At 42.8% G+C, this 19,401-nt stretch overlaps 1 protein-coding gene across 1 annotated transcript; it reads left to right on the top strand.

Annotated features, from left to right (window-relative positions):
* The first annotated feature begins 1,473 nt into the window (after window positions 1–1,473).
* Window positions 1,474–17,302, top strand: LOC106610498 (zinc finger protein 628-like). Its single transcript, XM_014209878.2, has 4 exons — window positions 1,474–2,130; window positions 15,304–15,440; window positions 15,620–15,716; window positions 15,908–17,302. The coding sequence occupies exons 1-4, from the start codon at window positions 1,848–1,850 to the stop codon at window positions 17,074–17,076; spliced, it is 1,686 nt and encodes a 561-aa protein (XP_014065353.1). The 5' UTR covers window positions 1,474–1,847; the 3' UTR covers window positions 17,077–17,302.
* The last annotated feature ends 2,099 nt before the right edge of the window (window positions 17,303–19,401 follow it).

Genomic DNA, 19,401 nt, shown 5'->3' with positions numbered 1-19,401 from the left:
ATTGTGAGGCCCCTTTTTTTTAAGGTATCTGACCAACAGATGCATAGCTGTATTCCAAATAATGTGAAATCCATAGATTAGGGCCAAATTAATGTATTTCAATTGACTGATTTCATCAAATGAAATGTAACTCTGTAACATCTTTGAAATTGTTGCATGTTGCGTTTATATTGTTGTTCAGTATACATTATCCAAATTGATACATTTCGTAGATGTCAAACATGTATTTGTTCTCATCTTTTGGTTGAAAAGGTGAAGGGTCAGTGGTGAAACGTGCAACTCGGATCACTAAATTTCCCCCCCCACTCTTAATTATGACTTAGAGGGTCATTCAAGTGAAACTTCCCAGTCTTTCAAGTAACTAGTTCAAACCTGCAGAACATAAAAACCATGACGTGAGACGTGAAGTCAGTAGACCTAAATTTAAACTTGATTTTAGGCATCTAATTTACCTAATGAATAACAAATGACAAGAAACCAGATTATTATTATGCTATTTCAAAATCAACTATTTATTTTCTACACTTTTACTACATCTTTCTGTCATGGCATGATTCTTCCAAACAACAAAAGCGACTGTAAATGTTAATCAACAAAAGCTTTGATACGTGTAATCAATCAATCCATAAAAACATAAAAGAACAAGTCTTTCCCAATCCCTGTGAGACTAGATGGGGATCCCTGTTTAATTAAAACTAACACGGCTGGGTTTTGAATTCACAGCTAAGAGAGAGGGAGCACTATAGTGGGCAGTAATATTTAATATGTGAACATACAGTATATTATATATACATGACATGAGACTAAGCAGTTAGCCTATTAAAATGTTTATCTGACTCCATAAAGATAATTAATATATACACAGGACTATGGTTAAGTTACAGTAATAGACAATGAAGAAAGGACTGAGAATGGAATTATAAATATACATGTATTTAATTAATGGATTCAGCTTAAAGCTTAAATTACAAGGCAAATCTGACATTAAAAAAACTGTTATTTTGAACGCAGTATTTGCTGCATACTGCAGCTATACTGTACTCTGACTGCAATCTTTTTTCGTAAGGGCACTGCTGCAACATGACCATAAACATTGCATCTGAAACAGTGCAGTGGATTCTGCACAAAATCTCTAACAGGATAACTGATATAACCTAACAGTTATGTCGCCAATTGGATAGAAACCTAGCTTTGGACACCCTATTCCAAGTCCACTCCACTACTTTGGACCAGGGCCCGCATAGGGCTGAGTGGGGTGCGGGATAAATCGCTTCGGTGTATATTTCCTGTAAATAATTTACACAATAAATAGCCTACTACGGTACTGATCAGTATTCGAATCGTATAATAATAGCCGAATTAAATTTCGAATCTTATTTACAGTAAACGTACAGATGTTTTGTTCAAAGAAAAGTCGTATTTTCTCTCATCGTTCCAATGTAGATTGTCCTACTACTCGATCCGTAGGTTTGTTTCTGGAAATTGTATTGTTTTTGTGTATGCTTTTTGTGTTGGCTCTAACTAGCTATCAAGCTAACTGCCATCTCTCATTATCTCTGTTATTTATAAGAATAGCCTCATATATATTAACTGCTGCATCTTATCCCTCGAAATGATAAAAACAAGTATTACTAGGACAGTCACTGAGTCAGACAACAACATCCAAGAGTAGCTAGATTTGCTAGCCTGCTAACACAGACAGAAAGGTTTAGTTTCCAGTATATTTGCTGCAAACGTTAGCTTCCTATCTTTTTTTTTGACTCGATCCGCGGACTGATTCGCCTGTACAAAAGTTGCTAAACGTTACGAATTCGTAACTGTATCTAGTTACACATAGACAGTTTGCCATGATGTCCGAAGGCATCGTAACCTTCCAGTCTCAGCTCTCCGGAGTCATGGAGACGGTATTCAAGGCTGCCATGTACGAGATCACAAGGCTGGTGGACGATAGCTTCATGAAGGAAGTGTCCCGGAGCCGGGAGCATGTCGAGTCGCTGAAGAAGAGGCTGCAGTGGTCGGAGAACAGACGCAGGGAGAGGGACAGAGAGGGAGGCCGTATCGGGAAGTGTGCGGACTGTGGAAGAGCTAACGACGAAGCCAAGGAGAGAAGCTCTGGAGCCTCACAGACAGGTATAGAGAGAGACATCTAAAGAGGGTCTCTCTCTCATATATATATAAGTGTTAAATAAATCTAAATATTTTAGATTCTTCAAAGTTGCCACCTTGATGGCAGCTTTGCACACTCTTGGCATTTTCTCAACCAGCTTCACCTGGAATGCTTTTCCAACAATCTTGAAGGAGTTCCACATGCTGAGCACTTGTTGGCTGCATTTCCTTCACTCTGTGGTCCAACTCATCCAAAACCATTTCATTTGGGTTGAGGTTGGGTGATCAGCCTGATTAACCGGTGTCTGTATGTAGCCTCACTACTGTATATAGCCTGTCTTTTTACTGTTGTTTTATTTCTTTACTTGCCTATTGTTCACCTAACACCTTTTTTTGCACTATTGGTTAGAGCCTGTAAGTAAGCATTTCACTGTAAGGTCTACAACTGTTGTATTCGGCGCACGTGACAAATAAACTTTGATTTGATTGTGGAGGCCAGGTCATCTGATGCAGCACTCAGTCACTCTCATTCTAGGTCAAATAGCCCTTATGTAACCGGTGTGAAATGGCCAGCTAGTTATCGGGGTGCGTGTTAATAGCGTTTCAATCAGTGACATCACTCGCTCTGAGACCTTGAAGTCGTTGTTCCCCTTGCTCTGCAAGGGCCGCAGCTTTTGTGGAGCAATGGGTAACGGTGCTTCGTGGGTGACTGTTGTTGATGTGTGCAGAGGGTGCCTGGTTCGAGCCCAGGTAGGGGCGAGGAGAGGGACGGAAGCAAAATTGTTACACTTACACAGCCTGGAGGTGTGTTGGGTGTTTGTCCTGTTGAAAAACAAATGAAAGTCCCACTAAGCGCAAACCAGATGGGATGGCGTATCGCTGCAGAATACTGTGGTAGCCATGCTGGTTAAGTGTGCCTTGAATTCTAAATAAATCACACAGTGTCACCAGCAAAGCACCATCACACCTCCTCCTCCATGCTTCATGGTGGGAACCACACATGCAGAGATCATCCGTTCACCTACTCTGCGTCTCACAAAGACACGGCAGTTAGAACCAAAACTCTCAAACTTGGACTCATCAGACCAAAGGACAAATTTCCACCGGTCTAATGTCCATTGCTCCTGTTTCTTGGCCCAAGCAAGTCTTCTTATCTGTGTCCTTTAGTAGTGGTTTCTTTGCAGCAATTTGACCATGAAGGCCTTATTCACACAGTCTCCTCTGAACAGTTGATGTTGAGATGTCTGTTATTTGAACTCTGAAGTATTTATTTGAGCAGGAATTTCTGAGGCTGGTAAAACGAATGATCTTATCCTCTGCAGCAGAGGTAACTCTGGGTCTTCCTTTCCTGTGGTGGTCCTCATGAGAGCCAGTTTCATCATAGCACTTGATGGTTTTTGCAACTGCACTTGAAGAAACTTTCAAAGTTCTTGAAATTCTCCATTGACTGATCTTCATGTCTTAAAGTAAACAGGGCTATCTTCTGTATACCCCCCTACCTTGTGTCAATGCAACTGATTGCCTCAAACGCATTAAGGAAAAAGAAATCCACAAATTAACAAGGCACACCTGTTAATCGAAATGCACTCTCTACCTCAGAAGCTGAGAGAATGCCAAGAGTGTGCAAATCTGTCAAAGGGTGGCCACTTTTTTGGTTACTACATGATTCCATATGTGTTATTTCATAGTTTTGATGTCTTCACTGTTATTCTACAATGTAGAAAATAGTACAAATAAAGAAACTCTTGAATGAGTGTCTGTCTGTTTTGTCTGTCTGTCGTGGCCAAAAGTTTTGAGAATGACACAAATATAAATTTTCACAAAGTCTGCTGCCTCAGTTTGTATGATGGCAATTTGCATATACTCCAGAATGTTATGAAGAGTGATCAGATAAATTGCAATTAATTGCAAAGTCCCTCTTTGCCATGCAAATGAACTGAATCCCCCCCAAAAAATTCCACTGCATTTAACCCCTGCCACAAAAGGACCAACTGACATCATGTCAGTGATTCTCTCGTTAACACATTTGTGAGTGTTGACGAGGACAAGGCTGGAGATCACTCTGTCATGCTGATTGAGTTTGAATAATAGACTGGAAGCTTCAAAGGGAGGGTGGTGCTTGGAATCATTGTTCTTCCTCTGTCAACCATGGTTACCTGCAAGGAAACACGTGCCATCATCATTGCTTTGCACAAAAAGGGCACAGACAGGCAAGGATGTTACTGCCAGTAAGATTGCACCTAAATCGAACATTATCGGATCATCAAGAACTTCAAGGAGAGCGGTTCAATTGTTGTGAAGAAGGCTTCAGGGCGCCCAAGAAAGTCCAGCAAGCGCCAGGACCCTCTCCTAAAGTTGATTCAGCTGCGGGATCGGGGCACCACCAGTACAAAGCTTGCTCAGGAATGGCAGCAGGCAGGTGTGAGTGCATCTGCACGCACAGTGAGGCAAAGACATTTGGAGGATGGCTGATATTCTGCAAAAGGTACAGGGATTGGACTGCTGAGGACTGGGGTAAAGTCATTTTCTCTGATGAATCCCCTTTCCGATTGTTTGGGGCATTCGGAAAAAAGCTTGTCCGGAGAAGACAAGGTAAGCGCTACCATCAGTCATGTGTCATGCCAACAGTAAAGCATCCTGAGACCATTCATGTGTGGGGTTGCTTCTCAGCCAAGGGAGTGGGCTCACTCACAATTTTGTATTTTTTTTGTTTTTACAACTATTTCCGGTTTGCCTGAGGCTAATGCCATGCAGGTGTTTGTACACATGCATATACACACACACTCTCATTCAAATAAACACATACAAGAACACACACATACATGCAATAGTGCCAGACATGCACACAAACATATAAAGTAGGCATTGCTGTTATGATTTCAGTTGTCTTTGATGTCCTTTGTTTTAAATGTATTATTTTGTTTTATTTTTTTGCATTGTTGTTTGCTGTTTTCTAATGCCTTTTTCTTTTTTGTCTTTAGTTCATTCTCTTGGTTGTTGGTGGGTTCTTGGGGGAATGGAATTAATTGTACTTTTTTTATTCTGGGGGGGGGGGGGGGACTGTGGGGGGAAGATTTTTTTTTTTAACTAAGTGGCTCGGGGAACAAAACATCAATATTTTGGGTCCATGGCCAGGACCTTAATCCCATTGAGAATTTGTGGTCAATCCTCAAAAGGTGGGTGGACAAACAAAACCCCACAAATTCTGACAAACTCCAAGCATTGATTATGTAAGAATGGGCTGCCATCAGTCAGGATGTGGCCCAGAAGTTAATTGACAGCATGCCAGGGCGGATTGCAGAGGTCTTGAAAAAAAAGGGTCAACACGGCAAATATTGACTCTTTGCATCAACTTCATGTAATTGTCAATAAAAGCCTTTGACACTTATGAAATGCTTGTAATTATACTTCAGTATTCCATAGTAACATCTGACAAAAATATCTAAAGACACTGAAGCAGCAAACTTTGTGGAAATTAATATTTGTGTCATTCTCAAAACTTTTGGCCACAACTGTACAGTGCATTCGGAAAGTATTCAGACCCCTTGACTTTTTCCACATTTTGCTATGTTACAGCCGTATTCTAAAATTGATTAAATACATTTTTTCCTCAACAATCTACACACAATATCCCATAATGACAAAAACAAGTTTCTAGAAATGTTTGCAAATTTATTAAAACAAACAGCAATACCTTATTTACATAAGTATTCTGACCCTTTGCTGTGAGGTTTGAAGTTGAGCTCAGGTGCATCCTGTTTCCATTGATCATCCTTGAGATGTTTCTACAACTTCATTGGATTCCACCTGTGGTAAATTCAATTGATTGGACATGATTTGGAAAGACACCTGTCTATATAAGCTCTCACAGTTGACAGTGCATGTCATAGCAAAAACTAGCCATGAGGTTGAAAGAATTGTTTGTAGAGCTCCGAGACAGGATTGTGTCGAGGCACAGATCTGGGGAAGGGTACCAAAACATTTCTGCTGCATTGAAGGTCCCCAAGAACACAGTGGCCTCCATCTTAAATGGAATAAGTTTGGAAGCACCAATACTCTTCCTAGAGCTGGCCGCCTGGCCAAACTGAGCAATCGTGGGAGAAGGGTCTTGGTCAGGGAAGTGACCAAGAACCCGATGGTCACTCTGACAGTTCCTCTGTGGAGATGGGAGAACCTTCCAGAAGGACAACCGTCTCTGCAGCACTCCACCAATCGTAGAGTGGCCAGACGGAAGTAACTTCTCAGTAAAAGGCACATGACAGCCCACTTGGCGTTTGCCAAAAGGCACCTAAAAACCAAGATTCTTTGGTCTGATGAAACCAAGATTGAACTCTTTGGCCCGAATGCCAAGTGTCACGTTTGGAGGAAACTCGGCACCATCCCTACGGTGAACCATGGTGGTGGCAGCATCATGCTGTGGAGATGTTTTTCAGCGGCAGTATCTGGGAGACTAGCCAGGTTCAAGGGAAAGATGAACGGAGCAAAGTACAGAGAGATCCTTGATGAAAACCTGCTCCAGAGCGCTCAGGACCTCAGACTGGGGGCGAAGGTTCACCTTCCAACAGGACAACAACCCTAAGCACACAGCCAAGACAATGCAGTTGCTTTGGGACAAGTCCCTGAATGTCCTTGAGTGGCCCAGCCAGAGCCCGGACTTGAACTCGATCGAACATCTCTGGAGAGACCTGAAAATAGCTGTGCTGCGACTCTCCCCGTCACACCTTACAGAACTTGAGAGGATCTGCAGAGAAGAATGGGGGAAACTCCCCAAATCCAGGTGTACCAAGCTTGTAGCGTCATACCCAAGAAGACTTGAGGCTGTAATCGCTGCTTCAACAAAGTACAGAGTAAAGGGTCTGAATACTTATGTAAATGTGATATCAGTTTATTTTTAATACATTTGCAAACTTTTCTAAAAACCTTGTTTTGCTTTGTCATTGTGGGGTATTGTGTGTAGATTGATGAGGGGGAAAAAACAATTCAATCAATTTTAAAATAAGGCTGTAGTATAACAAATTGTGGAAAAAGTCAAGGGGTCTGAATACTTTCCGAATGCACTGTATATATGTAAGGGAAAACCCCCCTAATTTGGACAAAATAACATGGGAACATATTGGCATAGCACGAATCATACACACGATTGTAAATACCACCGAAAGCAGTCCATCTCCGGGCCAATCATATGGCAATTTTCCGATGGCAATTGCCAATTGTAACACCCCAAATTTCCTTTAGATGGCGAGCGCGCTCCACCGTGGTTTTTCATACAGCAAATGATACCCAAGTCTACACCCAAGGTTCAGATTTTGATAATATGATATTTTTTTTGAAAACTTATCAACTCTTAAAAAGTGGTTTCTGGACCGTTTTTCAAATTTTTTTCGATTGTTATGTCAATTACACATGTATAAGAGCTGTATGAACATGCTAATGACGTTTTTTATTGACGTCGTTTTTTGGGTTGCTTTTGCTTGTGCACAAGGCATATGTTTTGTGCATTTGGAATATGATTTCATAGGAAAAAAGTGACTTTTTTTTCTTTTTTTTTGCAAAATGACATGTCCAATGCTTTTTTTTTGTCAATTATGAAAGTATTGAATGTGCCAAATCACAGCAAATTTTCAATAGATGGCTAGAGCTCTCCGCTGTGAATTTTCATATTGCAAATGTAACACAATTCAAGACCCAAGAGTCAAATTTTGAAAAAATGACATATTTTTGGAAAACTTTTCAACCCCTTAAAGAGTGGTTTCTGGACCGTTTTTCAATTTTTTTTTTCAATTTTTATGTCAATTACACATGTATAAGAGCTGTATGGACATACATTTGACATATTTTATTGACATAATTTTTTGGGTTGTTTTTGCTTGTGCATAAGGCATATGTTTTGTGCATTTGCAATATGATTTCATAGGAAGTCAAAAGTGACATATTTGCTTGTGCATAAGGCAAATGATTTGTGCATTTGGAATATGATTTCATAGGAAGTCAAAAGTGACATATTTTTTTCTTTTTTTTGCCAAATGCCATTAGAAATGTGCAAATGAAATGTCCAAATCTTTATTTGTCAATTATACGTGTATGAAAGTATTGAAGGTGCCAAATCAGGATGTTTGTCCGTTTGCCATGTACGATCATAGGAAGTCGGTTTCCAAACCCAAAAGTCAGTGAACCATAGTCCAAATGGCATTTATACTGCCCAAATGATATATAGCCCTATGTTAAGCCATGAATCAATGCAGTCTACTTGTCATGTATGATGAGGGAGAAGAGGGACTCTGCTGCTTTAAACATTTTTAACGAATTTCACATGCTCAGAATGCATAATTGACTGGCCCGATGATCTCGGGATGGCCGTGCAGTGACTGTGGTTCCTCTCCATCGCTCGTTGTGTTGATTTCATCATGTAAACTTTGGTGATATTTTTTGCTGTTGAATCATATTGCAAATGCGCGTTACATTTGCAATATAGCGCGTTACGTTTGCAATATGATTCAATGGGCATTTAGCATCACGAATTTAGGCATGCTCAAAAATACTGCAGAAATGCATAATTGACTGTCCCGATGATCTCGGTATGGCCGGACAGTGACTGTGGTTCCTGTCCATGGCTTGATGGTGACATGTGAGAAGTGGAACTCTCGTTTTTTACCGCTTTTATTTTTTTTTGTTGAAAAATGTCCAAAATGACTAGGGGCCCCCCATATTGGATGGGCACTGATGGAAGGTACTCCCTACCCAACCATGGACCCCTTGCACCCGCCTAAAGGCATTTAAAACCCTTCTAAAAAATGTATCCTGGTAACCCATTTCGGGTCACCATGTGCACGGATGCGCATTACCGATATGTTTCAATGGGCCTCAACATCACGAATTTGGCATGCTCAAAAACCCTGCAGAAATGCATAATTGACTGTCCCAATGAACTGGGGATGGCCGTGCAGTGACTGTGGTTCCTCTCTATCGCTCATTGTGTTGATTTCATCATGTCAACTTTGGTGATGTTTTTTGATGTTGAATCATGTTGCAAATGCACGTTACGTTTGCAATATTGTGCGTTACGTTTGCAATATGATTCATCATGTCAACTTTGGTGATATTTATTGCTGTTGAATCATATTGCAAACGCGCGTTACGTTTGCAATATTGCGCGTTACGTTTGCAATATGATTCATCATGTCAACTTTGGTGATATTTTTTGCTGTTGAATCATATTGCAAATGCACGTTACATTTGCAATATTGTGCGTTACGTTTGCAATATGATTCAATGGGCATTTAGCATCACGAATTTATGCATGCTCAAAAATACTGCAGAAATGCATAATTGACTGGCCCGATGAACTCGGGATGGCCGGGCAGTGAATGTGGTTCCTCTCCATTGCTCGTCACCCAGCAGTCAGCGTCCTTCAGTCAATTAGATGTCATTCTGACACCAAACTGATACCATCTGACACCAAATCCACTTTTTCCAACTCGTATAGAAGCCAACTATCACATATGTCAGAGAAGGCCCATAATTCACAGTGCTTTCAATTTTAACCATAAAAAAAACATAAAACACATAGTTACGTTATAGCTGCGGGTCCAGCTCTGACAATATGTGTAGGCCTATGTGAGGCGACCCCGAATCCCAAGTTTCGGCTCGATAGGTCATTCGGTGCCCGAGCAATGGCCTTAATTGGTGCTGAAAATCCACTTTTTCAGGGCGTTACTACGGGGTCCCTGAATGAACTATCGGACAGAGACATTGGGGTCCGTCTCTATGGGCCGAGGCGGTTTCAATGCACCTAGTCTTGCGACTCTGGGACATTTCTACATGACGCCATGTCCGTGGTATTCAAAATGAATTGAACATATTGCAAATGCACGAGGCGGTTTCTCGGTCTGAGAACCGTCTAGAGCTACATAAATCACCGTGCACTATCGACTTGAGCTCTAGAACAGGTTTCTAAAATTTCGGAGCTCTAGGTCTGACGGTTCTTGAATTGTTTGAACGAAAATAACTATTGAAGGCGGTATAAGCCTCTAAGCCCCACACTATGTCCGTATGGACAAATTGTGTGTGTGTGTTTTTGTTTTTTTTGCAAAAAGAATAGACACACGTTGTCTTTGGGGTAGACATAAACAGAATCCTGAATAAGAAGTCTCTACCTTAAGAATTGACTGAATGACAGATGGTTGAGTTACGTGATTTTCACTATGTGCAGGTTAAATGACAATAGCTCTTGGCTGTTTTTAACCACTTCCGGTTGTCACAGGAAGTTCTTACTCAACACACGTTGTCTTTGGGGTAGACATAAACAGAATCCTGAATAAGAAGTCTCTACCTTAAGAATTGACTGAATGACAGATGGTTGAGTTGCGTGATTTTCACTATCTGCTGGTTGGCCATTTTACAATAGCTCTTGGGTGTTTTTAACAACTTCCGGTTGTCACAGGAAGTTCTTACTCAACACACGTTGTCTTTGGGGTAGACATAAACAGAATCATGAATAAGAAGTCTCTACCTTAAGAATTGACTGAATGACAGATGGTTGAGTTACGTGATTTTCACTATGTGCAGGTTAAATGACAATAGCTCTTGGCTGTTTTTAACCACTTCCGGTTGTCACAGGAAGTTCTTACTCAACACACGTTGTCTTTGGGGTAGACATAAACAGAATCCTGAATAAGAAGTCTCTACCTTAAGAATTGACTGAATGACAGATGGTTGAGTTGCGTGATTTTCACTATCTGCTGGTTGGCCATTTTACAATAGCTCTTGGGTGTTTTTAACAACTTCCGGTTGTCACAGGAAGTTCTTACTCAACACACGTTGTCTTTGGGGTAGACATAAACAGAATCCTGAATAAGAAGTCTCTACCTTAAGAATTGACTTAATGACAGATGGTTGAGTTGCGTGATTTTCACTATGTGCGTTTTATATGACAATAGCTCTAGGCTGTTTTTAACAACTTCCGGTTATCACAGGAAGCTCTTGCTCCACACACGTTGTCCTTGGGGTAGACATAAACAGAATCCTGAATAGGAAGTCTCTAACTTAAAAATTGACTGAATGACACATGGTTGAGTTGGTGATTTTCACTATGTGCAGGTTATATGACAATAGCTCTAGGGTGTTTTTAACAATTTCCGGTGGCTCCAGGAACCTTAGAATCGACACAGGTAGACCTCACAGTAGCCTGATGGATTGTTATAGAAGACAGGTTCATAAGGCATTCATAACCCACATAGGCTTCAGGTTGAATTTTGGAGAATAGTCTATGTGTTCCTATGGGGAGAGAAGTCATTGCACACAGTTTGATCTAAAAACCTTCTTTTCACTGTGAAGGGTTAATGCCACAGGGTCAAGGTTTGCACAGATCGGGAGGACCTCAGGAATGCTCCTGGTTCCTCTCCATCGCTCGTTGTGTTGATTTCATCATGTCAACTTTGGTGATATTTTTTGCTGTTGAATCATATTGCAAATACGCGGATGCGCATTTGCAATATGATTTTTTGGAAAAATGTCCAAAATGACTAGGGGCGCCCCTTCCGTGATGGGCACTGATGGAAGGTGCTCCCTACCCAACCGTGGACCCCTTGCACCCCCCTAAAGGCATTTAAAACCCTTGTAAAAAATGTATCCTGGTAACCCATTTCGGGTCACCATGTGCACGGATGCGCATTTGCAATATGTTTCAATGGGCCTCAACATCACGTATTTGGCATGCTCAAAAACACTGCAGAAATGCATAATCGACTGTCCCGATGAACTGGGGATGGCCGTGCAGTGACTGTGGTTCCTCTCCATGGCTTGATGGTGACATGAGAGAAGTGGGACTGTTGTTTTTTAGCAATTTTTTGAAAAATGTCCAAAATGACTAGGGGCGCCCCATACTGGATGGGCACTGATGGAAGGTGCTCCCTACCCAACCGTGGACCCCTTGCACCACCCTAAAGGCATTTTAAAACCATTCTAAAAAAATAATCCTGGTAACCCATTTCGGGTCACCATGTGCACTGATGCGCATTTGCAATATGTTTCAATGGATCTCAACATCACGAATTTGGCATGCTCAAAAACACTGCAGAAATGCAAAATTGACTGTCCCGATGAACTGGGGATGGCCGTGCAGTGACTGTGGTTCCTCTCTATCGCTCATTGTGTTGATTTCATCATGTCAACTTTGGTGATATTTATTGCTGTTGAATCATATTGCAAACGCGCGTTACGTTTGCAATATTGCGCGTTACGTTTGCAATATGATTCATCATGTCAACTTTGGTGATATTTTTTGCTGTTGAATCATATTGCAAATACACGTTACATTTGCAATATTGCGCGTTACGTTTGCAATATGATTCAATGGGCATTTAGCATCACGAATTTATGCATGCTCAAAAATACTGCAGAAATGCATAATTGACTGGCCCGATGAACTCGGGATGGCCGGGCAGTGAATGTGGTTCCTCTCCATTGCTCGTCACCCAGCAGTCAGCGTCCATCAGTCAATTAGATGTCATTCTGACACCAAACTGATACCATCTGACACTAAATCCACTTTTTCCAACTCGTATAGAAGCCAACTATCACATATGTCAGAGAAGGCCCATAATTCACAGTGCTTTCAATTTTAACCATTAAAAAAACATAAAACACATAGTTACGTTATAGCTGCGGGTCCAGCTCTGACAATATGTGTAGGCCTATGTGAGGCGACCCCGAATCCCAAGTTTCGGCTCGATAGGTCATTCGGTGCCCGAGCAATGGCCTTAATTGGTGCTGAAAATCCACTTTTTCAGGGCGTTACTACGGGGTCCCTGAATGAGCTATCGGACAGAGACATTGGGGTCCGTCTCTATGGGCCGAGGCGGTTTCAATGCACCTAGTCTTGCGACTCTGGGACATTTCTACATGTCGCCATGTCCGTGATATTTCAAATGAATTGAAAATATTGCAAATGCACGAGGCCGTTTCTCGGTCTGAGAACCTTCTAGAGCCACATAAATCACCGTGCACTATCGACTTGAGCTCTAGAACAGGTTTCTAAAATTTCGGAGTTCTAGGTCTGACGGTTCTTGAATCGTTTGAACGAAAATAACTATTGAAGGCGGTATAAGCCTCTAAGCCCCACACTATATCCCTATGGACAAATTGTGTGTGTGTGTTTTAGTTTTTTGCGTGATTTTCACTATCTGCTGGTTGGCCATATGACAATAGCTCTTGTTTTTTTTAACCACTTCTGGTTGTCACAGGAAGTTCTTACTCAACACACGTTGTCTTTGGGGTAGACATAAACAGAATCCTGAATAAGAAGTCTCTACCTTAAGAATTGACTGAATGACAGATGGTTGAGTTGCGTGATTTTCACTATGTGCAGGTTAAATGACAATAGCTCTTGGCTGTTTTTAACCACTTCCGGTTGTCACAGGAAGTTCTTACTCAACACACGTTGTCTTTGGGGTAGACATAAACAGAATCCTGAATAAGAAGTCTCTACCTTAAGAATTGACTGAATGACAGATGGTTGAGTTGCGTGATTTTCACTATGTGCAGGTTGCTTATATGACAATAGCTCTAGGGTGGTTTTAACAACTTCCGGTTGCTCCAGGAACCTTAGAATCGACACAGGTAGACCTCACAGTAGCCTGATGGATTGTTATAGAAGACAGGTTCATAAGGCATTCATAACCCACATAGGATTGTCAATGTATTCCTATCGGGAGAGAAGTCATTGCACACTTTTTGATCTAAATACCTTCTTTTTACTGTGAAGGGTTAATGCCACAGGGTCAAGGTTAGTCTTGCACAGATCGGGAGGACCTCAGGAACGCTCCTGAGGTTGAACTGTGCTTCTAACCCTAACGGTTCTCTCACTGTCACCCAAAAGCACTTGACATATTGGTGCAGGCATCATTTTGGGCCTAGTTTTCTCACGGTCGCTGCGCTCTAACCGAACGACCTACGGTCAAGCGGGGCATCTCGTTGAACTCGTCTCAGCCTAGAGATAATGGTAATGCCATTGCAGGCTCTTTGTGTCTTTAAGCACCGCACTGTGTCACTCCGTCCTTGCTGTGTGTGTGTGTAAGAGAGCTTTTCTTTGACATCTGATGGGATATATGACTGAATTACAGTTCATGAGGGTTGCCTAGTCACACATATGAAGTTGTGGAAAGATCTGACCTTTTTAACCCTTCAAAACAGCCCCTATGACACCATTTTAAGGCACTTCTGGTTGACACAGGAATCTGAACGTTAGGCTCTTATAGAATATTGAGTTTTAGGTCTTTATGTTAAGAACTGACTTATTTACAGAGGGTTGAACAAGTGTGTGTTGTTTCAGAAAATCACAGAAATCTCGCACAGCTCCGAAACCCGCCTTAACGGACTCATCTGAACACACTGCAACTGGATATGTAACTTTTTAGAAAAAAAACCCTCCTATTGTTGAATATCACCAATGTGTCATTGTACAATTTCTCTGAAATGAACATTGGTAAATGCATGGTTCCTTTTTTCCTGACACCGTAGGCTCATGTAGTTTGATGTGAAGCGGTCAAATCAGCACTCTATTTTCCTGTTTGACTTTTAATCCCAGAAAAATAGCCTTAACTCGAAAAGCGTCGAGGCCTCGACTCCATCCTGTTCGGGGCCAACTGCCCATAATGCCAAACCCACGCAGACCGGGTTTCGTCTTCGAATTCTTTTCCGTTTAGGAGAAAAAGCCGTGTCGTGATTGGTGATATATGTTACATTTGCAATATGATTCCGTTCGCCCTCTCGTGGAATAATCCGGGACTGCAAAAAAATGACCAAATTTTGAACATTTTATTAAACGGAAACGGAAGGTCCGAGAGACTACGTTCGATGACTTCCTGGAAGATCCGGCCCCCGTGAGCGGCCCGACGCCGTCCGCGGATTTTTCGGACGTAGTCGGACGTCTAGTAAGGGAGCGTACATTTGCAACATGCACTTTCTCACTAACCACACAGCTGGCGCACGAGAGTTCCCTTCATGTATGGAGGAATCACTCTGAAGTTTGGCTGCTGTAATGTGTACCTTCCATACTTTGGTGATCACTGACCAGACAGTTGAGTTGGTGGTAAGATGCTTTATTTCCTTCCTCTGCACTGATGTGAGGAGACTCCATTATTCACAATTCAGCTTTCCTTTTAGTTGAGATAAATGTTCTCTTTGTTTACCTGTGGCCAGGTGTGGAGAGGGGGCGTGGCCTGAAGCAGGAGAAGGTACCAGGGGAGGAGTGGAGCAGCTGTGGGAGCGTGGCTGGGGAAACAGCCTCGCATGACCTGGAGGAGGCCGATGCCACCAGCCCTAGGAGAATCTCTGAGGTAAGTAGGGGACTGACTAAACACCAGTGTTACAGAACCTTCAGATAAAAATGTACTGTGCAGAACAGATTAGAACTTGTCTTTCAGGAGGAATAGGGGACCATCATTCCAGCTTTATTCATTCACTGCCAGTTTATCCATCGTTTAGTTAGAATCAACTTATTAATTTCCTTTTGCAGCCCGCAGACGTCGGAGGTCAGAAGCTGGACAGTCTGCTGAAAGAGGAGCCTCTCCACAACACTGAGTTACGGGAGAGATGGGGCATCTGCCTGGACGGTGAGTTGGACTTTACAACAAACACAACAGGCCATCTTCATGATGAGAATGAAAAGGAGTAGCTTCTAATATGTTGTCATTGGTATTATAATAAATCGCCTTGAAACTAAGTTCAAATTTAGCATTAGTTATTCTACCAGTTTCTACTATTGCCAATGCCTCTAATACCTAATGTCTCCTGTGTTCTTCAGGGGCCGACGGTTCAGACGTCTCGGGGCCCAGTAAGAGTTTCAGTGAGCAGGAGCTGCAGCAGTGCCAGGATGACTGGGGGTCTGGTCTAGACCAGGATCCTGAACCATCGGATCCCGAGGGAGACTCAGGGGACCCCAGCCAACCTCTTTACCGCTCCCGTTACGGCATGGAGGAACTTGGGGTTGGTTTTGAGAAGTCTGGTTACGGCAGTGGTGGTAGTGGCGACCATCTTCTAGACATGGAAGGGCTGGATAGGCTTCCTGGTTCTCCGTCTCGTCTGGGGGCGCTGAGCTATGGAGCTGCGGGTCACTACCAGGTGAACCTGGGGGGGTCTGAGGGGGGAGACCATCACCATCGTTCCCACATGCCTGGCCCCCATCGGAGCCAGAGGGAGCAGGTGGGGTCGCCAACGCCATCCCCCCACCCGGAGGTGGGAGACCTGAACTGCATGTTGATCAACGAGGAGGGGTACCCTGAACACGGTGTTCCGGACTTGGGTAGTAGAGCTGGCCACAGGGGGCTAACCTCCATCCACTCTGGAAGCTCAGCCCACAACAACACAGAGAGCCTGTATGGTGCTGCTGACGACTTTGGACACTCTTTAAACCTCAGAGATCGTTCACAAGAGCAGGTAACAGGAGTAGGGGGGAGGCGTCATGCCTGCAATCAATGTACAATGACCTTCCCAGACTCTGGTTCCCTCAAGGCCCACAAGCAGAAACACAAAACTGGGAGATGTTCGAATTCAGGGCCAGGGACTCCGTACTCCCGCACCCAGGCCTGCAACCTCAAGGTCCACCAAGCCGAGGGACCCCACGTCTGCAGCCAGTGTGGCAAGGGCTTCAACTCCTTCTCCGACCTGAAGAGGCACACATGCAGCCAGACGACAGACAAGCCCTACTGCTGCTCCCTCTGCGGGAACAAGTTCAGTCGGCTCTGGAACCTCAAGCTGCACCGGCGCATTCACACACAGGAGAAACCCCACCGCTGCACCATGTGTGACAAGAGCTTCACACGGGCGGACATTTTGAAAGTGCACAAGCGCACCCACACTGGGGAGAGACCGTACTGCTGCGCTGTGTGTGGACTCCGCTTCAAACAACTGAACCATCTGAAGTCACACCAGCAAAAACACAGGCCGGATCTCCTGAGCAGAGTGGTGGTCTAGAAAACTGTTTTTTGTTTAGTTTTAATTTGACATTGAGAACAATTTTTTGGGTGATCAATTGTTTTTTGATAAGGACATTGAAAATATGATCTGTTGGAAATCTAACCGTGTTAAATAAGAATGTACAGTGAGGGAAAAAAAGTATTTGATCCCCTGCTGATTTTGTACATTTGCCCACTGACAAAGAAATGATCAGTCTATAATTTTAATGGTTGGTTTATTTGAACAGTGAGAGACAGAATAACAAAAAAATCCAGAAAAACGCATGTCAAAAATGTTATGAGTTGATTTGCATTTTAATGAGGGAAATAAGTATTTGACCCCCTCTCAATCAGAAAGATTTCTGGCTCCCAGGTGTCTTTTATACAGGTAACGAGCTGAGATTAGGAGCACACTCTTAAAGGGAGTGCTCCTAATCTCAGTTTGTTACCTATATAAAAGACACCTGTCCACAGAAGCAATCAATCAGATTCCAAACTCTCCACCATGGCCAAGACTAAAGAGCTCTCCAAGGATGTCAGGGACAAGATTGTAGACCGACATAAGGCTGGAATGGGCTACAAGACCATCGCCAAGCAGCTTGGTGAGAAGGTGACAACAGTTGATGCAATTATTCGCAAATGGAAGAAACACAAAAGAACTGTCAATCTCCCTCAGCCTGGTGCTCCATGCAAGATATCACCTCGTGGAGTTGCAATGATCACGAGAACGGTGAGGAATCAGCCCAGAACTACACGGGAGGATCTTGTCAATGATCTCAAGGCAGCTGGGACCATAGTCACCAAGAAAACAATTGGTAACACACTACACCGTGAAGGACTGAAATCATTCCCCCTGCTCAAGAAAGCACATATACATGCCCGTCTGAAGTTTGCCAATGAACATCTGAATGATTCAGAGGACAACTGGGTGAAAGTGTTGTGGTCAGATGAGACCAAAATGGAGCTCTTTGACATCAACTCAACGTGTTTGGAGGAGGAGGAATGCTGCCTATGACCCCAAGAACACCATCCCCACCGTCAAACATGGAGGTGGAAACATGCTTTGGGGGTGTTTTTCTGCTAAGGGGACAGGACAACTTCACCGCATCAAAGGGACGATGGACGGGGCCATGTACCGTCAAATCTTGGGTGAGAACCTCCTTCCCTCAGCCAGGGCATTGAAAATGGGTCATGGATGGGTATTCCAGCATGACAATGACCCAAAACACACGGCCAAGGCAACAAAGGAGTGGCTCAAGAAGAAGCACATTAAGGTCCTGCAGTGGCCTTGCCAGTCTCCAGACCTTAATCCCATAGAAAATCTGTGGAGGGAGTTTAAGGTTCGAGTTGCCAAATGTCAGCCTCGAAACCTTAATGACTTGGAGAAGATCTGCAAAGAGGAGTGGGACAAAATCCCTCCTGAGATGTGTGCAAACCTGGTGGCCAACTACAAGAAACGTCTGACCTCTGTGATTGCCATAAGTCATGTTTTGCAGAGGGGTTAAATACTTATTTCCCTCATAAATAGATTTACATTTTAATAACATTTTTGACATGTGTTTTTCTGGATTTTTTGTTATTGTCTCTCACTGTTCAAATAAACCTACCATTAAAATTATAGACTGATCATTTCTTTGTCAGTGGGCAAACGTACAAAATAAGCAGGGGATCAAATACTTTTTTCCCCTCACTGTATGCCTTAAATGATAGTGACCATGTCAACCTAACAAACATTTGAATATAAGGCATTCATGTGCTTATGGGTGTAAGTGTGCCATGATTGTGTTCAAGTGCTTCTGTCAGCCCAATAAAAAGCTTGCTTACCATTGACAATATGGTTAAATTTATGTTACGTTTTGGGTGAAAGGTCAGTAGTAAAATGTCACAACTCAGGGAACAATGTTTTGTCACTTTCCCACTTGTAATTACGACCTGGAGGGTTACAAGTCCAGCCCAGATTTTTGTATAAAAACACAAGCAACGATACTGAACAAAATTATAAAGTAACAGTTTCATTGATTTAAGTTCATTGGGCCCTAATCTATGGATTTCACGACTGGCAAGACAGATATGCATGTGTTCATCACAGATAAAAAAATAAATAAAATGGGCCTCAGGATCTTGTCATGGTCTTTCTGTGCATTGAAATAGCCATTGATAGAATGCAGTTGTGTCCGTAGCTTATGCCTGCCCATACCGTAACCCCACCATGGGACACTCTGTCTGACAAAACTGCACATTTTAGAGTGGCCATATTGTCCCCAGCACAAGGTGCATTTGTGTAATGATCATGCCTCTTGATATGCCACACCTGTCAGGTGGATGGATTATCTTGGCAAAGGAG

Source organism: Salmo salar, chromosome ssa08 (genome assembly GCF_905237065.1).
Source record: "Salmo salar chromosome ssa08, Ssal_v3.1, whole genome shotgun sequence".
NCBI lineage: Eukaryota > Metazoa > Chordata > Actinopteri > Salmoniformes > Salmonidae > Salmo > Salmo salar.
This window is presented reverse-complemented; position numbering and strand designations above follow the sequence as displayed.